The sequence below is a fragment of the Sceloporus undulatus genome, chromosome 7, assembly GCF_019175285.1.
Source record: "Sceloporus undulatus isolate JIND9_A2432 ecotype Alabama chromosome 7, SceUnd_v1.1, whole genome shotgun sequence".
Classification (NCBI taxonomy): domain Eukaryota; kingdom Metazoa; phylum Chordata; class Lepidosauria; order Squamata; family Phrynosomatidae; genus Sceloporus; species Sceloporus undulatus.
In genome coordinates, this window is record NC_056528.1 from 16,538,112 (window position 1) to 16,560,156 (window position 22,045).

Below are 22,045 nucleotides of genomic sequence, written 5' to 3' on the forward strand. Positions count from 1 at the left end.
AGTACTTGAACTGGCCTAAATTATACCGCTGAAATGAAACTTTCAGGTGAGCAGAAATGGATTTTTGTATGAGAAGGCTCTGTTCAGTTCGCTTACTCAAACAAATCCCTGGGCACGGAATTCATTAATTCTAAATTTAGGTTCTTTGTACCATCCTCCAGTTGGTGGAGTCCTACTTTGCTTTTTAGTAGACCCTGCAAGTCTGTCCATCCCTGATCTGGAACAAATCTCATTTAGACCATAGCCCAACAGACAGAAGAACAATGCTGTGCAAGGTTGAACAGATGGCCAGTGTGTCCACAGCTAATCCTAAAGGGTAGCTGCCAGGTGTAATGCCAAAGCAACACATGGCTTGGAACACCTTGTCCTCCATCCACTTTTAATTAAATTTCCCTCCCCATATTAACGAAGAGGCTAAATGTACCAGGTGCAGGCATGTGGGGTCAACTTTAGTTTTGACTAGAACCCAGAGATCCATGCAGCCCCGTATAGCACTAAATTTGCAACAGACACATTCTGGGCACCACGTTACTGCATTCACGGCTGTTTGAAGCTCTGATCTCCCTTTTTAAACATTGCTGCAGACATGCTGAGAACAATCTGTGTTTGGTGGGTGAGGAAGAGTTTACCCGTCGCCAAACAAATCTATTTGGTAACTGTTGCTCTTGTACAGTAATGTGGGCAAATAACAAATAGGATTGGGACAGAAAGGTCTATAAATGTTGTGTGCTGTCCCTTTATCATCTTTACTATGTTTGGAGTGTATTTTAAAACTGTTTTAATTTAGTTTTAATTTAAAAGGATTCCTGCTATTCTTATTCTTATTACCACTATCACTACTACAACTATTGTTGTTGATGTAATAGTATTATAAGCTTTTTAGATGTGCATTGTTTTTAATCTTTGTTGTAAGCTGCATTGGGTCCCATGCCAAGGGAAAGTCAGGATATGAATCGAATAAATAAATTATTGCTATGTTTTGAGTGAATGTAACAGCTGATTTTTTTTTTCACCCTGACTTTACCCCAGGATTTATTGGTTCTTGAAGAACAAGAGGTAAGCCTTAACATCCCGGAAACCTATCTAAGAACTACTAGTTTCTGTTTCTAATTGTGCCTTGTTCCAGTTTGTCGGCTATCTTGTTCAGGTTTATGGTTTTGTTCTTTTTTGCAATACTTTTGAGTCTGCCTGTGGGGTGCTCCTGAAATCAGCATAAGATCAAATTGTATTTTCAGAATGAGGATGCCAATCACAGTTGGTTGCTTTGGAACCAGTTCCAGAGAATGCCACTTTGCAGATCTGCTGGGGAAAGTCTGTGATACATGAAAGAAATAATTCTGGCCCAAGATAGTCTTTAAAACAGGCACACACCATCCATCTTGTTCCTGCTAAAAAAATTTTTTTTTGGGGGGGGTCCCTTTTATCCATCAAGTTTAAATTCACCTCTTCATATTCCAAAGAACAAGCTGGCAGATAGGCAGAGAATTGGGGCGCGAAGAATCTTTTGAATTAAGGTCATACCATTTTCCTCCTTATTCTCTGGGTCCTTATAAATCTCTTCAATTTGATTGCGGGCTCTTGATGCTTCATGCATCCATCTGTTTCATTTAAGACTGCCATTAGCACAGTCTGAGCCTGTCAGGTGAGGGCAGGACATAAATCAAATCTGTTGTGGAACAGACTTGTGGGAACCATCCCTGTCTCTGAAACAGAATGCAAAGTCCAAGCTCTGGTTGCTTTAATTGAACACCTGCAGTCTCCTTTAACAAGAAGAGTGATGGGTCTTGATAGGCATAATAGAGTGACCAAAAGGAAAGCGTTTCCCATGACAGAGGTAGGGATTCAGGTTCTTTTTGAATCTTGAGTTTAGAACAACAGCACTCACATCAATTTCAAAGTGGGAAGGCCCAAAGCAGTGAGGATATCGGTCTTGGAGAGCCCGGCTTAAGTCACTAGGATGGTCACATATACTTTGTTAGAGCCCTTTCACACTGTGCAATCTTGGGATAGGTAGTTTAGTGAGGCACTAGAGGTCTCTGATGGAGAATTCTATGTGCTTCTCCTTAAACTGCATATCCCAATATTCCACAGGATGTTGCCAGGTAAAGGTAGAATCATAAAGGTAGAATCAAAGCAGGTAAAAGTAGAATCATAATGCTAAAATCGCATAGTGTGAAAGACCCTTATGTTGTCCGATCCAAATACATCAACAGAATGGTTGTTGTGAGGCTGCAGCAGAGAGGAGAGTCGTACGTGCTGCTTTGAGCTCACAGAAGCAAAGGAAGGATGTTTAATAAATACATATGAGTCATGCTGAACGTGTCCCTATCCTTTCTTATTGCGTGTGCCTGTCTCAAAATGCAGCTCAGTATGGTTGGAAGTGCTATAGTCTTACCCCTGATACCTGAGTCTAGGCTTTCGCAGACACGATCCATTAATGACCAAGGTAGAAAGTATGGTTATGACAATACTGCCAAATTTGAACGACATCAGGAGCCAACCCAGTGATCTTTATCAATATACCATGGACATAAAGCATCTCTCTTAGGTGAGATGGTTTATTTCAATCTCATCTTCCCTTTTCTCCCAGGGTTCTGTCAATTTTAAGTTTGGAATTCTTTATGCCAAAGACGGACAGCTAACAGATGATGAGATGTTCAGCAACGGTGAGTCTGGGGTCTGAGCTTCTTTTCTCTCTTGTTGTTGGGTAACATGAGCCGGGTAGACTTGTCTGAACAGGAGAATGCTTGGAAAATACATCTGATGTTTGTTGGTAACATTGGTCCTGGTTATGTTGAGACCTCATTCAGCATTCCCAAACCACATACTCCAAATGTTTCAGACTACAACTCCCATCACCACCAGCCAGTTTAAAACATCCTGCCCTCTATATGTGCTGCGGGTTCTATATGAAGCCAGGGACATAAAATATTTTTGTCCTTGGAAGGAGAGGACATCTCAAAATCTGCAGCTCCTGGTTGTTCCTGGCTGATGGGGGGGTCTGGGGTGATGATGGGAAAATTTCAGTGATCAGACCTTTGAATTTTCTAAATGCAGTCCATCCTTTCTCCCATTTTCTCTGTGAACATTTGAGATACCAAGTGTAGGAGGGCCAGTGTGGTGCTGTAGTGGTTTGAGATGTACCAGGTCTCTGACCAAAGTTTGAATCCTTGCTGAGCCATGGAAGTCCGCTGGGTGGTTGTGGCAAGAGAGGCAATGGCAAACTCCTTGCCAGGAATACCCTAGGATAAGCTTGCCATAAGGCATGATTGACTTGAAGGCACATGACAACAATATTCCAGTCTAACATGGCTACGTCTCTAAATTACTTTGAAAAGTGTCAGATAAACATGGCTGGCGCCACATTTATAACAACAATAAATCCACCTCCGCCAACTGGATTTTCCCACCACAAAAAGACAGTCAGGGTTCCATCATGTAAACACTCTCCCTTTTACATAAACTTGGTTTTAATTTCAGCACGTTCTCCCATGCAGCCAATTTCTTTTTTTAACAAAAGCTGGCCAGTTTCTTGGGAACTCTGCTATTTCCTGCCTATTTCTTTTTAATTCCCCAAACAGCTGTTGGCATGGATCCGTTTTGTGGATCCATCCATCTCAGGGTTTTTTGTTTTTTCTCTTCTCCCGTCACTAAAGATGACTAGAAATATTTCAATGTCGGGCGCACAGAACATTTTGTGTTTGTATGACTAAAAGCTCTGGCAAGGCTCTTAATGCCTTGGTTATATTTGCAAAGCCAACTTGACATATTTGTGTTCTCAACAGCCCACGTAAAAGAAAAATATCAGTGGAAACTTCGCTTTTCTTCCCGCACTTCTCTGATCATCGAAATCTCATTTCTCATATCTGTTTATGTCGCGCAAGTGCTCTGTCTTCTCAGAGGCAACTTGTAGCCCCAACCTGAAAAAATAGGACCTGGTTGGACAAATATTTAATCTAGGGTAGGGAACTGTGGCCTCTCTAGATGTTTTGGACTTCTGCTACAATGATGCCTCACCATTGGATATGTTGTTTGTGGCTGAGGGGAGTATACATTCAGTATGTCCGAAGGGCCACAGCTTCTCCATGGCGGCTTTTGTTTAACTGAAGCATGCCAGTAGGGTCCTTGATACAGTTCAGTTGGGGGTACACCATATTGTAATGGAGCATAAAGGTTTTCCTTATTTGAATTCCCTTTCAAAGGGAGAAAGAACCATCACAGGTGGAAATATCTTCCCACTTCAAGAGATTTCTGCATACATAAGTAGCATGCCATCTCATGACTCCTCCTCGCCCTTACCTTCTGAAGTGGCATACAGTCCACCAAAAAGCCTTGGGAGCTTCTGTTTCCATGATTTGATATTTCTCTGCCCTTTAAGAGGGTGAACGTTGAGTTCTCTTGATGAAGCCAGTGATCCAAAATTGTCTTGTCTTTCTTTCTCACTCCATCCATCACCCCATTATTGCTCTGTCTCCCCCCCCCCCCCCACATGCAGAAACCGGGAGCGAAAGCTTTCAGAGGTTGTTGAATCTCTTAGGGGACACCATTACGCTGAAGGGCTGGACAGGCTACAGAGGAGGACTGGACACCAAAAGTAAGCTTTTGTTGTTCCTGAACAGCATTATATTGTCTGATCTTTTTCTGTCTGAAAATATTCTTTGCCTTTATGTTCTCTTGTCTTGGCCTGTGCAACTACAATGCCATCTCTGTTCTAGCTTCACCATGGTGCCAAAACATTTTGCAAAACAATAGTTTATTTGCAGATTTTGTCAGCGTTACCAGCTCCCGCTATACCCCTGGGCACAGTTCAAAGCTTTGTTTTCTTCTGTTTTCCTTTCTGAATGGATGAATTTGGGTTATCTTAAGGATTGCCAGCAGCCCCAAGGACCTGCCCATTCACTGACTGTTTGAAGCTTTGCCTGGGTGTATCCTCCTTGCAACAGGCAAGGTGGATGACAACTGGAGGTAGTACTTTTTTTGCGGTGGTCCCCAGAAGAAAGACGCTCTGCAGAAATTTTAATCCACTGCCCTTTAGGGATCAGTTAGTTTTTTTATTTGCATAAAATCTTGGAGGCACTTACTACCAAATGGGTTCCCCCCCCCCTTCATTAATTTTCTCGTTCTCTTGGCTGCTGTTTTCCAGTCACTCTGATGTTTAATTTTATTGGAACACTTGGTTGACTTTAACCATTGGTCATAGGCAGCTTTGGGGGCCCAGTTTTGGTAGGAAAACCATTTTAGTTCACTTCTTTCAAAATGTGGGGAGACAGTCACTTTGCAAAATCTGTTGAATTGGTTGTCAGATCCTGCCTCCTTTCCGGATGGCACTAATTGACAGTGAGTAAATGAATAAATGTAGTAAGCATTTTTCCTTTCCACCATTTTCTTCTGCAGATGACACCACCGGCATCTGTTCCATGTACACCGTCTACCAAGGGCATGAGATAATGTTCCATGTTTCGACCATGCTTCCATATTCCAAGGAGAACAAACAGCAAGTACGTGTTTATTTCGTATTGATTTTTCTTAGGAGATTGCGTGCTGCTGTCAAAGAAAGGAAACAGAGACAGAGGAACCTTACAGCTCTTCCAGGGGACACATCTGGGAAACATTAAAGCATCTGAAGTACTACAGCCATTACTGGGCATCGAATATTGATACACGGGAGGACATGCAAAAGAAGGTGATCAGGATGGTGGTGGGCCTTGAAGCAAAGCCCTTTGAGAAATGGTTGAAAAGAGCTGTTTAGCCTGGAGATGAAACCATTCAATGGAAATGTGGCAGATGTTTTCAGACATCAGAAGGCCTGTGCTTCAGAAGATGAAGCTGGCTATTCTTGGTGGCTGCTGATGGCAGGACTGGTACAAAGAGATAGAAATTCCAGGGAAACAGATTTGTTAAACATCGGATGAATCTTCTTAATGCTAAGAGCTCTTTGGTGGGTCTGCTTCACTTAAGGTCTCCAATTCACTTATTATTCTAACTGATGAAAACGCAGGTGGATTAAATGATGCCTTCCTGTTGTGTTGAACTGCACCTCTCATCATCCTAGACCATAATGGCTGGGGTGATGGGAGTTGCAATCCATCACTTCAAGACTGTGCCGGCTTGAAGGAAGCAGTCTGGGGAATGGCTACACAGGGTTCATATAGCTTTGGTTTTTTGCCCTTTTTTCAGGTAGAAAGGAAACGGCACATTGGGAATGATATCGTCACCATCGTGTTCCAGGAAGGGGAAGAATCTTCGCCAGCCTTTAAGCCATCCATGATCCGCTCTCACTTTACACGTATCTTTTCCCACCATCTCCACCCACTTCCTTCTTTGTTTTTTAAATTGGTGATGCTCTGTTTTTCTCAAGTGCTTTCTAGGTGCTATTTTGCGAGACCTGGAGTCCATTTTCACTATGCAGTTACTGTGCTATGGTTCCACTTCAACTGTCATGGTTCAGTTCTGTGGCACTGTGGGATTTGTAGTTTGGTGAGCTCTTGGACCTCACCAAACTACAAACTTCAGGGCTCAATAGGATGCAGCCATGTAGTTAAAGTGGAATCATAGTGCTGTAATTGTGTAGTTTGAAAGGATTTTCAGGTAGGCATCATTTGTGGTCCCTATAGGGACCAGAACTTAGGAAGTTACTTTTAAGAGCAATTAATATCAAAGTTCAAGTTTATTCTGCATTAGCTAACCCGGCTTTTGCTTGAGTAATTAATATAATGACAAACTGAATAAACAAAGAGTGGTGGGATGATACTCTGGGATCTAGAGCATCATCTTGTCATTTCTTAGTTTTTGGGTAAATTGAATAAGTCGGAAACAACGTGAAGGCATGAAACAACAACAACAATACAAAAATATTTCTGTATTTCCATCTGCAACAATCAGCCTGCACTTCTTGTAAAATAAATGTGTTCTTCCATGCTGTATTCACCTTTATTTTCCTCTTCTTTCTTATTACATTTCACCAATGTTTGGGAGGTGGAGGTGGATAGAAATTTCAAGGGATTGATGATTGCCATTGGATGCAGAATTAAATGGTTTGATTTCCTTAACTAATGTAGATATTTTTGCCTTGGTGAGATATAATAAGCAAAACGATAGTTACAGGTGGGTTTCAACTGTACAGAAACCATTCATTCTAATCCTTAACCATTGCATGTTACGACTTGAGCTTGATATGAACTCACCCAAAATCTCACTCAAGGGGCAGAGGGGTCAAAACAAGACTGTCAAAAGTACAAAAACAGTTTATCAAAAGGGAGAAAGAAGAGACAGAGGAGGAGGAGGCAAAATAAACCTCAATACAGGTTGAGTCTCCCTTATCCTAAATGCTTGGGACCCAAAAGATTTTGGATTTTTTGGGACATTTGCAGATGAGCCCAACCATGAAATTCATTTGTTTCATATACAAACCTTTTACACATAGCCTAAAGGTAATTTTATGCACAGTATTTTTAATCATTTTGTGCATGAAACAAAATTGGTGTACATTGAACCATCAGAAAGCAAAGGTGCCACTATCTCAGCCAAACATGGGCACAATTTTGCATTTGGGCATATTTTGGATAATGGAGGCTCTATGTAAGATCCTTTTGCATACTGATCCAGACTTGCATGGCTATGAATTATGTTTGCTTCATTTCACTTATGAGATACAATAATGTTGTGTTGTTAATGTTGCTATATTATTACATCACAGCAGAAATCATGCCATAAGTAACTGGAAACTGAGAACCTTTAACATGATTAATTTGTGTGGGGAATGTAGCACTGAGAATAAAGCAAACTCTTTCTCCCAATTAATCAGATTTCCACTTTTCTGCTAGGCTGAAAATTTTTTCAGAAGAGAGCGTACCTCTCTTTGGACCTCCGCTTCCATCCCCGCCAGTGTTTACGGACCACCAGGAATTCAGGGACTTTCTGCTGGTGAAATGTAAGCCGGGGGGTGCTGTTCCCAAACCCATAAAAACCTCATTTGCTATATTACATGAGGTCCCCAAGCACGTTTACGAGGGCCTGGCATTTTCCAAAGAAAAACAGTCTGGTGGAGCTGAAAAACCATGGCAGAATTGCCCTTCATTGCGTAGCATGAAGCCCATCTTCTCAGCAATCCTTCTGACTGCCCTCTAAGTTAGGGCAAGTATTATCATTTGCTTCATACAGATGAGAGGCCACCCAGCAGAGCCCAGATTTGAACAGAGACATCCCAACTCTTGTTTGTGGACCACCACTTCATGCTGACCCTTCCTATTGGGCTATAATCTTATAAAATGCTGCGTTGGGCCCCATCCTGGTGGCCCAACAGAAGCTGAGCTTCTGAGCCTGGTGCCCTAAGCCACTTTCCTTTGTCTGCTTGCTTGTTCTGCAGTAATAAATGGAGAGAAGGCCACTTTGGAAACCCCAACGTTCGCTCAGAAGCGGCAGCGCACTTTGGACATGTTGATTCGCTCCTTATACCAGGACCTCATGCCTGACATGCACAAGGTAAGCTCTGGTCTCTTGAACACTGTTTGGTTGGGTCTGATTACCAGGGCCAGCTCTGCTATTAGGCAGAGTGAGGCATCCGCCTCAGGCCTGTTATTAAACCTCTGGTTGGCTTTTGTTCTGTCTTGTTTTCCTTAGAACATGCTCAACAGGAGATCCTTCAGTGACGTCTTACCCGAATCCCCCAAATCAGCCCGGAAGAAAGAAGAGGCTCGCCAAGCTGAATTTGTCCGTCTTGGCCAGGTGGGATATGCACATGTGTGCGTGTATGTGTCAGCTTGTGTGAGAGAGAGTGAAATGGATGAGATTCAAGGTAAGATCATAACCCTAAGGTTGCCCTCTTCAAAGCGCAAGCTGGACATCAGGGATCACTCCGTCATTGTAGTTCAGCAGTGGACCACCTTTAACCCTCTGCTTAATTTCAAAAACCCTCTGGACATGTTCAGTTCAAACCTCTAGCAAGAGGAATCTCATCTCCTGCTAGGAGAAATGGATTGTAAAAAGAGAATAAATGTGAGGAGAGAGGGGACAGAAGAGGTGAAAAGCAATGGCAGAAAAAGGCGAAGAGTCAGATGCAGAACAAGAGAGTGTGTGTAACACTTTATTTCGTCAGACCTCTGGCTAATAACTGGGGATTGCAAAATAGTCTTAATGAGGGTGGACCTTTACCCTGCTGTACCTTTATCCTCATTGTTATGTCTTAAATGCTTTTAGGTGGTTTGAAATGGGTGCTCTTTAAATATTTTAGATTAATATACAGTATTTTAATTGGACTCTTATTATATGATTGATTTTTAGCTGTATTTTGGCTCATTCTGTGCCATGAGCCACCTTGGGTCCCATATTGGGAGAAAAATGGAATAATTATCAAAAAGGGAGGTAGCATGAAAAGAGGTGGGTAGAAGGAGAGAAAGATGGTGGCACAAAGCCAAGATCCGGTGCCTTTAGGATATTTAAGCTGACTCCAACTCCTTCCAGCACCAAACAGATTCTTCCCGAACATGCTTGAAAATAGAAATTAGCATGCCAAGTGATGGAGAAAGCGAGAGCACATTACATCAGGCGTACAGTGTAAATGAGGCCAGGGGGTACCATGAAGGACTACGGGGAGCGTTTCAAGCCTATATCACGCGTGAAGGCTATTAGCAAGGGACCCGTTATAAGGAAAATCAATTTGGAACAAAAAGAATTAGCCAGCTCAGAGGGGCACAGAAGTCTCATTTATGGAAAACGAGGGAAGTGGTGGTATGTGGAGGGAATCAAAGAGAAAATGGCTGTTGAGCAATTCAGAAGTGCTTGTTACTTATTTTCATCAGTCAGTTAGTTATAATATTTATCCCCCGATCTTCTGCCTAAAGGGCAGGTAGAGCCAGCTTGTAATAAAATTCATTTTATTTGTCCTGTTGTGTACCTGTACCCCAGGCGCTCAAACTCAAAACGATTGTGAGAGGCGATGCCCCTGCTATTCTGGCAACCACCAGCTTTTGTAAAAAAGAGGTGAGTGAGTTGTTGTTAAATGAATCTTTTTGACCAGACTGGAAGCAGGAGAGTTTGCTCAGAAAACCCAAACAGGTTCTGCTTGTTGTGGGTGGACTGGCTGATAGATTACCCATTAGAAACCATTTTTCTGGCTCCCTGGGCCCTCCTCAAAGCAATGTTTATCAGGATCACAATATAAAAACAGAACAGAAACAAAACTTTTTAAAAAAGAGGCCAACAAGAGTTTAAAAGTCTGACAAAATAACACAGGTTTGACTGTTTGTCGGGAACTGAATTAAAGATGGAATCTGTGTGAATGCCTTTGGGAGGAACCACTGCATTCATGATGCTTCTACAAAAAATACCCTGTCTTGTGTACTCACCAACTTTCTTTAAAATCAGGTTTCTTGCCCTTATGAGGATCTGTGTCTGCTGCTATCTCATATAACAAAGGGATAAACTCTGTTGGGAATGTCCTGTTTAGCCTCTTTACCCTCCCAGTAACCAGCAAACCCAGAATGCATGGCACAAATTGATATTTAAAGTAAGCAGATATACAGATATTTGTGTTTTTATATAGGCTACAGAATTTAAATTGGTTTTATTCTCCTTGGGTCATAGGCAGGGGGGTTTCAGCCCACACCCCACAGAAATACAAAGCAGCACCTTGAATTCCAAGTTATCTGCAGTTAACTCAATGCACTTCAAGAACTTAACATGGTTATGATTATGGTTATCTCTTTCCACAGCCCTGGGAGTCCCAGTGTTTCTGCAGCAATTTCCCCCATGATGTCGTCTGTGCAGATTCCTGGGGCCAGTCACTCCTTGTTTCCACAGATGTCGGTGTCCTACTCTTAGACGGTTAGTAGATGAACCTATGCCTACAAACACGTACATTCATGCTGAATTGATATCCTCCACAGGGAGGTTAATATTCAGCTATTTTGTTCCTGCAAGTGAGACAAATAATTTCCACAATTTTCTCCCTACTGTGGAAAAAAAAAACAAATATTGATGCACAGGTCTATCCATTGTGCACACATCTCAAAATGTTAAGAGGAAATAATTCTGCACAGAATATACATGGGGTTTTGTCTATGAATTGTGGGGGTAGGGTTGGCAGCAAACCCCCCCCCTCACTTTTTCCAGGCAGCCATGTGTCTTTTTTTGTACAAGACTCCTGTTCTCTATGCGAAAAACTACAGAAACCCCATTTTTAAATTAAGTAATAATGACAAATATTCTTTCCATCCCTCTGATAATATACTGAGGCCTGTTGATCTTTCTCTTCCAGATGGGCAGCCTTCCACTCCAGTGTTTGATAAAACTTTACAAATCAAGCAGATGCACATACTAGAGACTTTAGACCTTCTGATTGCAAGAGCAGACAAAGGTAATGAAGCTATAATCACCCCAAGATTTGTAGCTCTTGAGAGCTTGCTCACAACCTTATGCTTTCCATAATGAAGGCCTTGCCTGCCTGTGGATTTTGGATGTTTTCTTCCAGATCAATACAAATTGCATCTGCCTTCCATGATGAGCATTCTCCCTTGGTGGAGGTAGAGGCTGAAAACAATTTGCAGAGTATCCTGCAAAAACGAAAACAAAAAAATCCCTGAGTATCTTGTGTCCAAAATCTCTGGATGCCTATCCGGAGCCTTCCCTAGAGTCACTGAAGCAGATCATTAAAGAAAGACAGCTAGATGGAGTGCCTTGGCTTGCCAATATCTGCTGCCTTGCAGGAGATAACAGAGCAAACCATGATTGCCTGCTCTGCCTGATGCTTGGGAAAATGATGCTTCAAAAATAATCAGTGGCCTCGTCTTTCAAGGGAGGAAAACCCAGCGGTTTCCTACCTTGCCTTGTGCAAAAAGGAGCTTTGCTTCCCCTATTTTCTATCCCTCCCCCCTGTTTTAAGGTGCAGCTCAATCTTCATTGGCTATCTTTTTAACCCTGAAATTAACTGAGCGAACCTGGAGATCCCACCTAAGTCCTTCTTTATGTTCTGCCATTGAGATGTTGGACTTCTCCTAATAAGGCAAGATTCTAGTCCTCATGGTTCTCAGTAAAAGGCTAAATTCAGTAGAAACTTATACCAGGTAAATGGATTGGTTCATGTGGTTTAGTATTATCCACTCTTGCTAGCAATTACTCTTTACAGCCGGCGTGCATAACATTTTCTGGACTGTTTTGTCAGTTTGCTCAGACATTTTAAGAATCTTCCTTCCTTTAATGTCTTTTTGCTTCCTGTCCGACAGGGAAGGATTCCCGCCTCCTTGTCTTCAGGCTGAGTGCTGTGCAGAAAGGCATTGAAGCCAAGCAAATCAAGACCAAATGCGATTGTCGAGAAAACAAACTGGAGAAAACAAAAGGTGCCGTGGAACTGTTGGACATGCCATTTGGGGTGCTGGTCCTTTACAGAGTCCGGATGTGCTTTGAACCTTACCTGGACACCTGGGTCCCATTTCTAAGTAACCACAGTTTAACTTACCCCCTCCCTGTCATTCTAAATCCAGATGGCACACTACTTGCCTAACATGTTGCCCCTGCGACATCCATCTTGTGATCCAACAAAGGAACGTGACAGTGTGTGCCCTCGTCACAGCCATCCTCTCTCATCCCTCTGAGCCAGTGTTCCTTTCCCGAGAGTTCCTTTCAGGGCAGTCATTAAAGTTTGTTAATGTCTCTCACCCAGGCTGCCATTTGTATGCCATCAATACCCACCACAGCAGTGAACTGCGGATTGTTGCGGCAATCCGCAACAAGTTGCTCCTCATCACCAGGAAGTTCTGGCAGTGGGAAGGTCTGAACAGTGCCCCCATGATGTCACCTCAATCGGAGTCCCCTGTGGAGGAATTCCAGTACATCCGGGTAAGTTTGAGGTAAATTTTAATTGCAGAATTATACTGTTCACACACACACACACACACACACACACACACACAGCCTGCATGCATACTGCCATGCTTTTTGCTGCCTCTGACTCTGTGTTCTCTGGGATGCAGGAGATCTGCTTGTCTGATGTTCCAGCCGTCATGACGTTGGTGGACGGACCCACAGGAGAGAATGACAACCTGATCTGCGTCGCCTACCGACACCAGTTTGACTTGGTCAATGAGAGCACGGGGGAAACCTACCGGTTACATCAAGTTGAATCAAGCAGGGTAGGTTAAAGCTGACATCCCTTCAGAAACGCAAACCACCCCTGGCCTATCTTGTGTGGTGAAGGTTATGTTCAATGCAGCACCAATTCACATATTGGTGGTGTGATTTACACTAGGGGGGTAATCTTTGCTTAGAGAATCATTAGGCTTTGTGTGCAAAAACAGACACAGAACAATAACATCATCTGCTGAGATCCACTTGGCATGCTTTTCCTGTTCTGCCCCCCCACCCACTTTCCACCAGCCACTAAATGGCTGGATGGAGGGGCTATTGAAGCAAAACTGAATCCTCCAGGGCTTTTGTTGTTGTTGTGGAGGGAGGAGGAGAATACCAGCTTCCGTAATGACCAAAAAAGAATATGGAATCATAAGTTGGACTTCAACTTGCATATTTCATCAGGAGGATGCTATCCCACATACATAAAACAATTGCAAAAATTGAAGGACTAACTGAAGGCATTAAAAATTGATCATATTGATTGGGTCAACAGGGAATGAGGCAGGCCAGAGGGGAAGTGTCTCCTTTCTGCCTGATGCAACACCACTGAATTGTTCTTGAAGAGATTGTAGTAAGCTGAGCTTCCAGCCCTCCCACTACCCTTGCCCGTTATCATTGCAGGTTAATTTTGTTGCAGCTATTGATGTGTACGAAGATGGAGAAGCCGGTCTCCTCTTGTGTTATAACTGTAAGTATTGCTGGCTCTCGCTGTCTTAGGGAAGCGGCCTGGCATTTGTTGAAGGCTGTCTTTTGGTCCCATGATGTACTGACGTAGAACAGTTGTCTGAATCTCATCATAAAATTGGTTGCGGTGGGAAGGACCATAATCAAAATGGCTTAAGCAGTTGAACATCCTGGTTTATTGCAGAAAGTTGCTGTGGAAGAGAAGGGAAGGATATATGAAAGATTTGCGTCATGTAAGGCCAACTCCTAAGAGCTACCAGTCTGTTTCCAGGTTGAATTCAAAGTGCTGGTTATGATCTTTAAAGTCCTAAATAGGTTGGGTCCAGACTAGCTAAAGATGATATCTCTCCATGCCTTGTTTGCCTGGTTCTAATGGTTCAGCATGAGGCTAACAAAATGATAGCTTCCATCTGATTCTCATGCTCTTTTGATACATTTAATCCAGCTCCCCTGTGTAGAGAATAGGAAGTCAGTATGAAGGGCACAGTGCCAGGGCCAGCGAAATGGCTGCCTACCTTAGCTCCATTCTGTTTTCCTGCCAGTCCCATATTTGGCATCAAGATCTGTGTCATTTTCTTATTTGAGCTAACAAGGACCTCTTGTTACAGATGTCTGCTACTACCGCAAAGTGTGCCCCTTCAATGGGGGTTCATTTCTGGTCCAGCCATCAGCATCTGACTTCCATTTCAGCTGGAATCAAGTTCCTTATGCTATTGGTAAGGAGAACCAGCTGCTGGGATGCATGCTTGAGCGATGTTGTCTTTTTCCCCAAATATAAATTTTATTGTTATTTTTATTTTGGGGGATAATTGACAATCATTATTTTTATTTATACACACACACACACAATTTGATCTATCCAAACTTTAACACTAAACCATTAATACTAACATATAACTGTCAAGTTAATAATCACAATAAACCATATATTAATGTTCTTCATTAAAAGGCCCCTTTATCTCCTCTTGCAGTTTGCGCTTTCCCTTACATTTTGGCCTTTACCACCGATTCCATTGAGATCCGATTAGTGGTGAATGGAAACCTCGTTCACACAGCTGTGGTTCCTGCACTTCAGCTGGTGGCATCAAGGGTAAGGAGGCAGGGGGACAGGAATTGACTGAGTGGCTGGTAACACAGAGACAAAATAGCTTACCCCTATTTCTTTTAGGCCTTGGGCATTTAACCAGTTCCCATTAGATGATCCACTCTTCTTTCTGTTTCCAGTCAGATATCTACTTCAGAGCTGCAACAGCTGTGAGTGAACCATCCAACAGCAGCTCAAAGGAGACCAGTTCCCCCAGTTCCCCCCAGACGCCATCAGTTCATGAAATTCCTGTTTTCTCTCCTTCTGCAGCTGAAGGTAAGAAAGTGAGAGGCGTTAGCAAGTGAATCTTGGCTTCAGCAGTAGAGATCAAGCTTAAGACATTGGTCTGCAGCCTTTGCAGATCTCAAATGCACATTTCTTCACAAATTACCCAATGGAGAGAGGGGTTTCTATTCTTGTCATGCGCCGCCTTGTCATTTCAGGTGAAGCGCTGTGTAAGAACATCTACAAAATCCCACTGAGCAACCTGGTTGGCAGAAGTGTTGAACGACCACTTAAGTCCCCTCTGGTTCCCAAAGTCATCACCACACCAACATCCACAGGCGGCATCCCTATGGCTCCATCCCTACCATTGTCGCGCATAGAGATCAAAGAGATTGCTAGCAGAACACGCAAAGAATTACTCGGTAAAGTCTGTGCAAATAATTCTCAGGTCTTAGGGAACCCCTGCATAAAAAAATATTGTATCTTCAGCTTTTTTTAAAAAATGTTCTTTTATCAGTCACGATTTCATGGAATTCCTAGTGATTCTTTCAGAACTGTAGGGTTCCAGGGAACTCCGGTTGAGAAACAATGTTATTCTCATTCCCGAAAGGAGAGTGGTGTTCCAAACTATGGGCCTTTCATGCTGGTTATTCTGTTACATGCATATATGATTGCCAGCCACTTTAGAAGTCCTGTTGAGTCAAGAGCAATGAGAATTTTCTTCTACAACTCTAATAGCCATGGTTCTTTTTCACTGTTAGCTTACAGTCTTTCTTCTATTCATTTTTCAGGGCTTCTAGAGTCTGTTCCCAAGACAGAAGGAGGGCAGAAGCAGAAGAAGCCTCCGCCAAAACAGTCAGACCCCAAGCAGGGAACTGTACGGTCGACAAGCAGTGACAGGTACAAATGGAGTGGGGAGCCCATCAAAGACCTCCTTACTAAGCCAGACCTTTGGCTTTTAATTCCTTTGGCAGGGGGTTCTTTTAATGGGCTGTGTGCCTTGATGTCTTCTGTTATATTTTAAGTGTGTTTCAAACTGCTCTAACTTTGTGAAGTCGAAGGCTTTCATGGCCGGCATCCATAGTTTTTTGTGGGGTTTTCAGGCTATGTGGCCATGTTGTAGAAGAGATTGTTCCTGACGTTTCGCCAGCATTTGTGGCTGGCATCTTCAGAGAATGCTGGCATGGAAGAGAGTTGGTTGTGTATATATACTGTCTGACCCTGGGTAGGGAGGAGTGCTCTAACTTTGCATCTTAACTTTAATCTAACTTTGCATTTGATATTTTAAAAGTATTTGTTTTTTAACAGTTGCATTTATAAATTCTCTGGGGTACTTTTTACAAATTCAGTATAAGCCACCTTGGGTCCTGTGCTGGTAGAAAGACGGGTTATCAATAAAAATTAATTGATTAAAATAACTGTTTTGTTTCTCCCTGCTCTCTGAGGTTCTCCCTGCCCGACCCTTGGTTTCATTTATGCTTTCCTCTCTGCAGGCTGGTTGAAAGCTCTCTCGAAAGTGCTTCTGAAGATCGGCACTTCTCTACCAGTTCAGATCCCGACACAGCCCCCCGGGACGAGAGTCCCCCTTCTGGCAACCTCTTTCAACTAGGGGCTTCCTTTGACGAAGACACCATTGACTTGAAATAAGAACAGAGATACTACACTTGCACACATCTGTCCTCGGCCCTCCCTCCCTCCAGTTTACCCCCCTTTTCCTATTTTGTACGACTCTTTAAAACAGTCTTTAAAACAGTCTAGGAAATCACACCACACTTTCTAGTAATCCTGGAAGTAGAAAATACTAGGCGATCAAACTTGGGAATGCCCAGCATTTCTAACCCTTTGAATTTTGGGGCCCTGGCGGGCGGGAGGGCATCAAGAGGTATGCTTCATTGTATTTTTCGTGGTGAAATTGTACACTTGTGGCCCAGTTAAAGCACTTTAGCTGATGGATCAAATGAGTTTTAACCCATTGGTTGGTTAAATCCCTATATCTTTGAATGTTACCCAGACATTTGCTGGGGGATGGAAGAAAGAGCTGTCCAAAAGTCAGGAGAGTCTTCTCTTTCCCCCGCTGCACCCCAAATCAACCACCAACAGCAGCCTCTGTATTGGAGCAGAATGTGAGGCAGAGACCAAGTGGCCTCGGAGCATGATCCGGATGACCCAAGGAAGGCGGAAATGCTACAGAGCACCCATATGGTATGCCAGGAAGACTTCAGAAGCAGGATGGAAATAGACCAAAGGAGTATTCTGGTTCTCGGTCTGCTGAAGGTTATAACCACTGCATCTCCCTCTTTGTTTTCTCATCCAAAGGCTCTAACAGAGACCAAGTCATGATCTCTGTACAAGAAGGAAGGGAGGGGGGCAAAAAGTATTAAGATGGCACCTGCAGTTTTATTAAGTCCTGCTTGTGGGTTTGCTAAGAAGGAACTTTCCGGACAAACTGGATGCTGGACTAGATATGCCATTGGTCCCTTTTACCTTATGATAAGTTTAATTTTTGGAAAAAATGTGTTAACCAATGAATTGTGGGCACCTTCTCAGCTGATTACGAAAGAAAGTTGTTGTGCTTATCTAACAATTTAATTGCATTGAGGTTGCATTCTGTTAGAATAACCGTCTTTTCCTCTTCTATCTACTGTAGCAGATTTCCAGTAGCAGTTTTCTTGAAGTGAAGCCTTTTTTAAAAAATCCATTCAGTGTTCATTTTCCTTACCCCAGTCTGCACTGTTTGTAGTGATGGCACAGATGTTAATGGTAAAAAAACAAAACAATACTTCCTTGTTTTTATTACAGAAAATGTTAGGCACAATAGGATGTTTGTACAGCAAAGATGTCTTGTTTCTCCATTCCGTCCCACCCCACAAAAAAAGGTGCAGGCTGAAGCATAACTGGCTTTGGCCGACTGAGCTTCCCTCATTTCCGTCCTGAGACTGTTAATCCGTTTGCCGGAGAGCTAAAAAGCAGAGCTGGGGACATCAGGTAAGATCCGGTGTGTCTTGGCCTCTCCGGCCAAGGAGCCAGTTGATAGTTTTTGCAGAGAGCTGAAAGAGGGGAAGATGTCTTCGCCTCTGCTAAATGAGCCTTGCAGGTTTTTCCTCTTTCAGTAGCCTGCTAAACCTATTTAACCAAAGGTGAGGTTGGAGCAAAAAATGTATGCTTGACCCTATTGGATGGCCAGTTTCTCTTAAGTCACTTTCCCCCCTCTTTCTGGTATTGTTTTTTTTTTCTATGAAGAAAGTGAAGATATAGGTAGAAAGCTGGCCCAGCAAGAGAGAGACTTTGCTAGAACTGTGAGAAGCTAGCTTTTCACCTGCAGAATAGACAGGCTCCAGCACACGAGTAGCATTGAACCCCAACACCTTTTGTCCATCTCCCCTTGGGTTCAAATCTTCCCCCTTCTGAAGTTGCAGACAGAATTGCTACTTATTTTTATAACTACGGATCAAAGTAGTTTATTGTCAAGTGGTTCTGTCTGCTTCTGGAGATGCGTCTTTTATTTATTTAGCTGCATGCATGCACCCTGTTGACCAATGAAGCAATACTTTTAAGAACAGAAATGACTTGTCTTTGTCACTAAGCAAGGCTTTTCCTATGGGAGTGCCATACCAAGCAGAACGGTATTTCTCATTTCTAAAAAAGGGTCATGTTCCTCACTCTTATGAGCAAAGGGTGATTTTTTGTTTGTTTGTTTTAAAGATGAAGGCAGTGTTTGCTTTGAGATTAGAAGGAAGGTGGTCTAAGAAGGGATTCTCAAGGGGCAAGGAACTGTGACGCAGTTCGTGGCCCTTGCTTACGGATCCCATTTTCCACCTTCCGTTTTCCTACCTCCTTTGCCCACCGTAATTCCATGAATCCAATCCCTCCATCCCTTCTGTTAACGCAATTGCCTTATTTTTGCCAGTAGGACAGAGCATTCAATCTCTTCTAGAAGGAATGATTGTACTGAATAATCCATTTGATGTTATGCCCAATGCCAAGGAACCAGGGCATCTAATACACAGAGGCTGTATTAGATCGCTGGATTCACTTTTGTTCAACGTTTCTCATTTAACGCAAGAGGATTGAACAACCGGCCAAGAGAGACTTAACAGGTGCTGTTCCAACAAATGTGAAACAAAAAGAAATCAAGCCACGTTCTGGCAAATGTAGCACTCTTTTTGTGTGGGGAAAGAGGCAAGACAGTATATGGGTTCAAGAGGCAGCTTGTTCATTTGTTGTCTTTCCCTTTGTGGCCTTTCAGGGGGTCTGTAAAAGCTGGCCCACCTGCCTGGAAGATGGGGCTATCATAATCCACAACCCCCTTTCTTTGGCGTTTGGGCTCCTGGTGGTGATGAATGATAGGCTATGGTATGGTTGACCAAAATGCATACTAGGCTTGGGGATAAGCTGGAGAAGAGCAGAACCTGGAGCATTTAGGGGACAGAGAATCCTGTGCTAAGGAGCAGGATTGCTAAGGTGATGGGAGTTGTAACCCAATCCATCTGGAAGTACCCCAGGTTGAAGAAGTCTTGGAATCAGATATATACCAGCTGTAGTAACTGCGAGGGCATATGTTGTTAGCAGCTGGCCATTTAGGGTGACGTTTTCCATCTGTCATTGGTGATACTCCATGAATGCTTGATCTGACCTTTGGGTGTCTGTGTGTCATTTTGGGGTGTTCTCTGGTTCCTTTTTCTGAGATTGCAAATGACAATGATAGTAAATAATAATGACTGAAGACTGGTTGTCCCGCTTTAGATTTCTAGGCCTGTCTAAACAGACCACTTTTTCCTTCCCCTCAATATCGTCGTTTCCTTCTAAGAACAGCTTTTTTGGAGAGGAGGGTACAAGCTTAATGCTGTAAGGGACAGTGTGCATGCATTTTCAGAACCCATGAGCCCATGTTTTTTTCAGTGTGCATCCAACTATAGTTGAGGGCCTCCTCCTTGCAGGTTAAGGTCTCTTGTAAAGTCAGCTCTGATACTCTTTTTCAGAAATTGAAAGTATAATTTGAACTCACAACTCCCAGAAATGAAGACTTGGGAAGCTGTAGTTCCATAAGTGACTTTTCCAAGGTCTGCCCAGAGAAAATGCTTGGACACACATTCAGAATTGACCTGCAGGCCTTCAGGCATTGTAGGGAACAAACACAGACCAGTATTCTGGCTGCACAGGGCTTGGTTGCTCTGTCTGGAGCTCTTTGTAACCTGGGAACTCGCAGGGACAGGCAAGTTAAACTGGAGGCTTGCATACTTACTTATCTCAGTGGAGAAATTTGTCAGAGAAAGTACTCTCAAAGGCTTTTTTAAAAATCCACTGCATAGATGCCAAAAAGAGTGTGACCGCTGAATCACATCAAACCCCAGTTGAAATTTTGCCATGGGGCTGGTCTGCATTGGAGAGGTTAAAACATTTATATAGTTAAAGCAGCTGCAATTGGGGTGGGTGGGAATTAACTCTCCCTAGTGCCATTTTCCCATTACGATCGCAGACTGAAACCGCCGTTTGTGCAGTTGTGGGGGAAACACACATAACTGGTTGTGTTTTTTTCCACCGTGGGCAAAGTCACCATACAGAGGGGAGGGCAATTTCAAATCAGGGATCGGAGGTGGGCATATGTGATCCAACCATTGCCCTTTTCAATTGCTGTAGCCTTGATCCAATTTGCACATGGCTCCCCTGCTATTAACTTTTTAACTTTTTATAAACAGGTGGTTTTGGATCATGGCTCTTGCATCTAGCTCTGGCCAAATCCGTCAACTCAAGGTGGCCATAGTTCACTCAGCTGCAGCGCGAGTGTAATAATACCGGCTTACCTTTCAGGGAGGTTGCCAGAAAACGTACGTGGCGTCTCTTTAACTTTTGGGGAACCTGAAGAGGTACCCTCCCATGTTTACAATTTATATGCAGCTGGTGCAAAACACCCCAATAAGAGAACATTTAAAAACTGCAAGCATAGCTTCGTTCCTCCCTCCCCACTTTTTTTGTACTTGAAATTTTCCGATGTATAAATACAGGAGAAAAAGAAGATTAGTCTGTTAGCTGCCCCCACAGCCTTTCTTTTATTGCTGGTCTTAAAAAGTCAGTTGGATTTGCCGGTTTCTAACACCTCTTCCGTGACCTTCTTGTTCTTTCCCAGTTTGCCTCTTAAAGATCTATATTTTGCTATCTTGTCTTCCTTTAAAATCAGCCCCAGAAAGCTTATAGTAGGCAGTTTTCTCCCTTTTGGTTCAGCAGCAGCTTGCTTTCAGAGGCTGCAAGAGCAGCAGCTGCTTCCCAGACCTTCCACTGTTGCAAAAAGTTAAAATGAATAAATACTACAGCTACTACTAAGACAACATAGCTGCCCTTGAACAAAAGGCACCAACTTTGCTGGGACACATGGCAAAGTTTGCCTCTTTCAAGCAGGATCCGAAGGCACTGAGATCCCTGCCGCGTTTGTAGCATTGTGCGTCCCATGATCCATGACATCGGTTGCCATTGCATGTCTGACCTCTTTGTCCCATCCGACGACCGAGTGCTGAGAATGTCCACATTTCCCCCATAGCATTCCTGTGTGTCTGAAGTGATGGTCTCTTCTTCTTTTTTAAAGGGAGTTTTTACTATTTTCTGCAGGTATGATTTCCTAATATTTATTAAGTATCTTTCTCTCTCTCTCTCTTGCCAGATGGAAGGCACTCCGATGCTAACGTTTGTACAGAACAGTTTGTCGTCAACCCTGGTTGCTTGTTTTCCTTAAAAGCCCTTGAGCAGAATCCAGCATGGGTTAGTCGTGAGGCAAAGGCAGAAGATGGGGAAGGCAGTGAAACTCGCCTCTGGCCTCTCTGGGTTCCAGTCTGAATCCCCAGTGATGTGAGTAGGACTTGCCTCCATCTTAGTATCTAAGAATTAGTGCTCAAATTACAGGAGAAGCTTTTTCTCATGGCCCTGTATTAGCTCATGGTT

At 43.2% G+C, this 22,045-nt stretch overlaps 1 protein-coding gene across 4 annotated transcripts in view; it reads left to right on the forward strand.

Moving 5' to 3' along the window:
• GARNL3 (GTPase activating Rap/RanGAP domain like 3) overlaps positions 1 to 19,838 on the forward strand; it is a 55,742-nt gene extending 35,904 nt beyond the window's left edge. For 3 of the 4 annotated variants that reach the window (XM_042479646.1, XM_042479644.1, XM_042479645.1), the window contains exons 8-29: positions 1,030 to 1,056; positions 2,591 to 2,666; positions 4,496 to 4,594; positions 5,395 to 5,498; positions 6,178 to 6,286; positions 7,059 to 7,104; positions 7,824 to 7,930; positions 8,366 to 8,481; positions 8,620 to 8,724; positions 9,904 to 9,978; positions 10,710 to 10,821; positions 11,255 to 11,353; positions 12,219 to 12,332; positions 12,656 to 12,831; positions 12,966 to 13,124; positions 13,744 to 13,810; positions 14,415 to 14,522; positions 14,778 to 14,896; positions 15,031 to 15,166; positions 15,334 to 15,537; positions 15,907 to 16,015; positions 16,609 to 19,838. In XM_042479646.1, coding sequence (XP_042335580.1) covers positions 1,030 to 1,056; positions 2,591 to 2,666; positions 4,496 to 4,594; positions 5,395 to 5,498; positions 6,178 to 6,286; positions 7,059 to 7,104; positions 7,824 to 7,930; positions 8,366 to 8,481; positions 8,620 to 8,724; positions 9,904 to 9,978; positions 10,710 to 10,821; positions 11,255 to 11,353; positions 12,219 to 12,332; positions 12,656 to 12,831; positions 12,966 to 13,124; positions 13,744 to 13,810; positions 14,415 to 14,522; positions 14,778 to 14,896; positions 15,031 to 15,166; positions 15,334 to 15,537; positions 15,907 to 16,015; positions 16,609 to 16,762 — 2,421 coding nt within the window. In that variant the 3' untranslated portion in view covers positions 16,763 to 19,838. Of the gene's footprint in view, positions 1 to 1,029; positions 1,057 to 2,590; positions 2,667 to 4,495; positions 4,595 to 5,394; positions 5,499 to 6,177; positions 6,287 to 7,058; positions 7,105 to 7,823; positions 7,931 to 8,365; positions 8,482 to 8,619; positions 8,725 to 9,903; positions 9,979 to 10,709; positions 10,822 to 11,254; positions 11,354 to 12,218; positions 12,333 to 12,655; positions 12,832 to 12,965; positions 13,125 to 13,743; positions 13,811 to 14,414; positions 14,523 to 14,777; positions 14,897 to 15,030; positions 15,167 to 15,333; positions 15,538 to 15,906; positions 16,016 to 16,608 lie in introns of those variants that run through there. The other variant, XR_006105049.1, reaches the window with a different exon arrangement.
• The last annotated feature ends 2,207 nt before the right edge of the window (positions 19,839 to 22,045 follow it).